This window comes from Trichosurus vulpecula, chromosome 2, assembly GCF_011100635.1.
Source record: "Trichosurus vulpecula isolate mTriVul1 chromosome 2, mTriVul1.pri, whole genome shotgun sequence".
Lineage (NCBI taxonomy): Eukaryota > Metazoa > Chordata > Mammalia > Diprotodontia > Phalangeridae > Trichosurus > Trichosurus vulpecula.
This window is the reverse complement of record NC_050574.1, coordinates 82,880,742-82,886,483: the sequence shown is the minus strand read 5'-3', so window position 1 is coordinate 82,886,483 and position 5,742 is coordinate 82,880,742. Positions and strand designations below refer to the sequence as shown.

The 5,742-nt window shown below is 41.4% G+C and overlaps 1 protein-coding gene across 1 annotated transcript; it reads right to left on the bottom strand.

Annotated features, from left to right (window-relative positions):
• Nucleotides 1-3,269, bottom strand: LOC118839198 (olfactory receptor 56A4-like). The gene is made up of 2 exons (XM_036746655.1): nucleotides 3,021-3,269; nucleotides 1-696 (listed from the first exon to the last, which is right to left on the bottom strand). The coding sequence occupies exons 1-2, from the start codon at nucleotides 3,267-3,269 to the stop codon at nucleotides 1-3; spliced, it is 945 nt and encodes a 314-aa protein (XP_036602550.1).
• Between the last annotated feature and the right edge of the window lie 2,473 nt (nucleotides 3,270-5,742).

Sequence of the window (5,742 nt, the reverse complement as noted above, 5' to 3'; positions counted from 1 at the left end):
TCACTTTCGGTGCTTCAGCAATTTCAAGATGCCATGCTTGATCTCCTGAGTGCGAACTCCATAGACAATGGGATTGAGGGCCGGTGGGATGAGGTGGTGCAGAACATTGAGAAGGATGGGCACTTCAGCAGGCACCTTCTTGCCAGCTTTATTGGTAAAGATGAAAACCAGTAAAAGTGTGTAGAAGAAGAAGATGAGGATCAGGTGGGAACCACAGGTACTCAGAGCCTTTGTGGCAGCTCCTCCAGATTGTAGCCTCAACACAGCCCTCAAGATAAAGCAGTAAGAAACCAAAATGAGCACCAAGTCAGAGCCCAGCAGGCACCAGACACTCACAAACTGGTAGAGTTTGTTAAGACGGATATCCCCGCAGGAGAGTCGAGCCACAGAGATGTTGGCACAAATGCAGTTTTCTATTACATTTCCTGCACAATAGTCCAGTCGGGCAGCCAAGATTGGGGTGGGTAATGTGGCCAGTAGGTTGCGGAAGATAATGAATATGGAGGCCTTGACTACAAACTGCTCAGTAATGATGGATGGGTAGTGCAGGGGATGACAGATAGCAATGTAGCGGTCATAAGCCATAATCAGAAAGGTGGATGATTCCATGGGCAGGAAGGTATTCATGACAAACATCTGTAGGAAGCAGCCTGTGAAGCTAATGGGCTTCATGTTGAACCAGAAGATGAGCAGGACCTGCCAGAATCATCACCCTCGAGTATTATTTTTAATATTTTGACACCAACAACAGTTCAGGAAGCCGTAGTAGCTCCCTCTTTTCCATTAGATTAAACCAACATAATGCATTTAAATACATTCCTCACCTTTTCCCTTGATATGTCTCCTTAACCCCACCCAGTCCAGTCTTCTCTCTCTCCCCTTCATCTGACTTGCTAATTACCATCCCTCAGAATTTAGTCTTTGTCTCTCTACTATTCCCTCCCCGCTTTTCTATTCCTGTCCATAACCATCACCCCTTTCAAAACTCAGCTCCCAACTTATCCATACTGGGCAGCTTTCCCAATCTGAACACTTCCATTGTCCTGTACCTTTCTGGTCTTTGTGACTTAGTTTGAGCCACATTCATGGCATCATAATATTGGAGGCTGAAAGAAACATTCAAGATTATCTAGTCCTACTCCAACCCCAATATTTTCCATTGAAGAAAATGGCAGGTTAAGGGACACACTCAAGGCCACAATGGCATTATGAGAAGTGTGAGGGTATTATGAGAGGCAGCATGGGATAGTGGAGAGATAGCTGACCTCAAGTCCGACAGGCCTGGTTCCAAGTCCCATATCTGACACATATTGGCTTTATGATCCTAGGCAAATCCCAACCACTAAGTGCTCTAGGAAGCTGTTTGAGATCATATGTTGCAATGAAGGGGCTGTAAAGATTTGATCCCAGGTCTACCGATTCCAAATAGAGGACCCTTTCCTCTGTACTTCCCTATCTTCCTAACATTATTGTTAATAGTGAAATAATATCATCAGTTTGCAAATATTACTGTTTTATATCTCTCTCTTGGAAAAGAATAACTTGGGAGTGGGGAATAAAATAGGTGGGGGGGGGAGGGACAAAGGAGAGCAAAGGTACAAGAGGTGTCTTTGAAAGTTGGAATGGCTATTCCTGGGAGAAAAGGCATTACCTTGTCCATAGAAGGAAGAAATCAAAGTCTGAAAGAGGCAAATTTCTACTTGTAGCAAGGGGAAAAGATCCTGGCAACTAGAGCTAGACCAAGGTATAATGGATTGCTTTGAGTTGAGTGGAAGATTCCACATTAATGGAGATGTTCAATCAAAGAGAGAATGGCCATTTATCAAGCATGTTATAAAGGAGATTCTCTTTTCATATGCAATAGGGAAAATATTTTTCAATATTTTAGAAATGAAGTTTAAAAATAAATATTGAAATCTTTTCAATATTTCATATGCAATGGACTAGATAAACACTGAGGTCCCTTCAAACTTTCAAATTTTCCAAATCTTTGAGTCTCAAATTATTTTCGTCCAGTTTCTTAGGACAATAACTTTGTTTTTGTTGCTATTCTTTATCCAGCACTAGGCTCCATAAGCAGTGGCGAGAGTTCTGGGTAATGTGAGCAACCAGATGGAAGATTAGACATTTTATCTAATCCTAACAACCTCTCAAACCTCTTCAAAACAGAAATTATGCACTAAAGATAAAGCAATTTCAACTCTCTCAATGGTCTAAGACAGAGCTGTCAAAGACACAGCCACCTGCTTCACTCCTTACTGTAGCTCAGACTAAACTAAAATGTAATTAAGAAATACTTTACAGAACAATTAAAAATATTATAAACATTAATTATGATAATATGTGGCTTTCTAAGACAATATGTACCTGTAGGGACACTTACGTAAGGTTTAGTGGCCACTCATTTCTGCTTGAGTTTGACACCATTGAACTAAGACACAAAGAATCCAAAATGTATCTTAAAATATCCAATACCTAATTGAATCTAATTTTTCCTCCTTTTATATTTTATGTTTTTTAAAAATGATATTTCTTGTATGGGGTGGATCTCTGTGAAGAAAAGAAAAAGGGATAGTAGGGAAAACTACAGTTACGTAAGAAACAAGACATCAAGAAATTTATTTGAAGAAATAACAATGGTGACACACTGAACAAGTATCTGGACTGGGGGATAATGTAAAAAGATTCAACTTAGAAATGATATTGAGTTAATGACTTTGGGATTGGTAATTGCCATGTTAATGACTGGATCTAACACTGACTGACTGACCCTGGGGTTAATGGTGACACTTTCAGGGGTGGAATTCTAGTAGTGGGTTAGGCATAAAAGAATGAATAATCTTAGGGAAGATAACAACTAAACGACTTTGGGGAGAGTGGTGAGTGACCTTGGGGATTTTGGTAATATTGCAGGGTCTTATGGTGACTTAAAGCTTTGGGGATGATAATGATTAAGTGGGTAGGGCCAGGTATGTCAGTAAGATAGTGACATGGAGCAGCTGACAGATCAAGGGCCTTACCTTAGGGATGACAGTTAGGCAGAGGATGACATCCAAGAGCGAGAGGATGGCCAACAGGTAATACATGGGCTCATGCAGAGAAGCCTCTCTCTGGATGGCCAACAATAGCACCACATTGGCCCCCAGGGCCAGCACTAGCAGGGGGCTTAGTGGTATTGACAGCCAATGCTGTGTGTCCTGCATCCCTGGGAAGCAGATCATCAGAAACTCAGTCACCTGGTTTGAAGAGCTGTTGATTGACAAGGTCATGGCTGATGGGTGAGTTGGGGCCTGGCTAAAAGAGAAAAGTAAATTAATTTAGTCTTTGGCTTCCTAGGAAGCTAAGAGAAGCAATAGATAGAACACTGGGCCTGGAGTCAGGAAGATCTGAGTTTTAATTCAAACTGAGACATTTACTAGCAATGTGACCCTCAGCAAATCATTCAACCTCTGTTTGCCTCAGTTGCCTCAACTTAAAAATGGGGATAATAACAGTACCTACCTCACAGGGTTGTCTTAAGGACTAAATGAGATAATATCTGTAGAGTGTTTAGCATAGTGCTTGACACATAGTAGGGATTATATAAATGCTTATTGCCCTTCTCCTCTTGCTATCTCTTGAATATGAACAGGTACACAAATCTTATTTCTTCTTTCCTTTCTTCAGCTCAGTGTAAGGAAAAACTGTAACAATTAGAGCTGTCATACAAAGTCATGCACTCCATCAAGCAACTTCTCCATCACTAGGGTTCTTCAAGCAGTGTCTGGATAATGATTTGTCAGACATGCTCCAGAGAGATTGCCTATTTAGATATAGATTGGATGAGCAGAACCCTTCCCATCTTAGATTCTGTGATTCTCCAGAGATTCCTATACCTCTTTCCTTGTTCCTCTTCATTCCTCCTCTCTCTAATATGAGTGAGTCCTGGACCATCAAAGGTTTGGAGTATCCAAAGATAAAAATCAGAATATGGATGATGATCCAGCAAAAGATATTGAGGAGATATAGTCGGACAGATAGGAGGAGAACAAAGAGAGAGAGTAGTATCATGAAATCAGACAGGAATGGGGATCTAGAAGGAGAGAGAGGTCTATCTTGTCAAATGTTAGTAAAGAGGTCAAGATGGATAATAACTAAGAAATAGTCTTTAGATCCAGCAATTACTATTGGAGATCATTGGTAAGTCTGCTGAGAGAAGTTTCTGCTTTCTTGAGGGGTGAGTTCAGAAATCAGATTAACTCAGGGTTGAGGAAAAGAAACAAAGAAGAGGCAATTAACGATCACAGATGGGGCAAAAAATATGACATATAAAGAGCACTATGAGGCCTGCCCAACGCAATACACAATCCACCCAAGCCCTCTCCACAGGATCTGAGACCTATTCCAGTTCTCCCATGATACCCTATTTGGCATTAAGCAGGTAATTAATTCTGTACAAAGTGGCAAAAGAGTCATCTGGATAAGTAGTCTAGTGAAGTCAGCCCCAGAAATGCTGTGGAGTCAATGTTGGTGCTGCTAGCCTCCCTATTCCCCCATAAAGCCCCCATATGCCCACTCTCAGTTGTCCAGTACCCTCCCTAGTCTTTGCTCCTCCCCATCCAAATTGCTCTCAGATTTTTCATGCTCATTGAGAAATCAAGGACTGATGATGCAGGAAGCATGTATTATACAAATGAAGTAGATTTTTATAAGGGATGAGCTAGAACAGGGCTTTCAATGGGTCTGTGAGCCTGAATAGGGGGAAAATTACATATTTGCTTTTCTTCAGCTCTGACTAAAAGTTAGCATTTCCTTCATTCATTTAAAAATATTTCCATAGGTTTCACTAGACTACCCAAGGCATCCATGACACAGAAAAAGTTTAATGCCTGAACTTGAGGGAAGTTGCTTCAAGGATGGAACTTTAGGTAACAGTCCTTGATTGGAAGAGGAAGGAAGGAATGGAGAATCCTATCTATCCCCACTCCATTTTTCCCAACACTTCCTAGAATCACAGCATATCACAGATATATCACGCACAGGGACGATCACACAGAATCACAGGGACAAGTATTAAAACAGTCCTTTCTAAGAGGAAGAGAAAGGAGAAAATTACATATATCAATAGCACATATTGAGGGTAAGGCAATAAGTGAGTTTTCAGGGTGGGACTGGAACAACCAGAAAGGGATGAGAGTAAAGGGAAGAAGACTAACTCCATGGCAAGAGGAAAGACTAAGGGAGCCGGGTAGGAAAGTATTACAAAACAAGATGAATGCATCACCACCTCCAACACCCACTGCCCTCATTAGAAATTCTCCCACACCCCTATCCCTCTCTGTTCCTGAGACCCTGTCTCCAAGACCCTGACTGGGACAAACTCAGGAGGGGGACAGTCAAATAAGTTTAGGCAGGTGGGACTTTCTCCCACATGTCCTCACATGATGGATGTATGCCAATTGTTCTCCCCAAGGTGTCTGAAGTTGGGATAAGTGTATGTTGAAAGTGAGAAGTGTAAGGATGGTTTGTTCTCCCCACTCCCAACCCGACCAGCCTTTTTCAGTCTTTCTTTAAAGGGAGGTAAAACAGTGGATAGTGCTGGGTTTAGGATCACAAAGATCTGACTTTGGATCTTTTCTCAGACACTAGTTACTCTGGAGCAGTCATTTATTGTCTTTCACCATCAAGTTCTCCTACAAAATGAGGGGGTCAGATGTGATGGTTTCTATGGTTTCTTCCACCTCTAATTTTATAGTCCTAGGA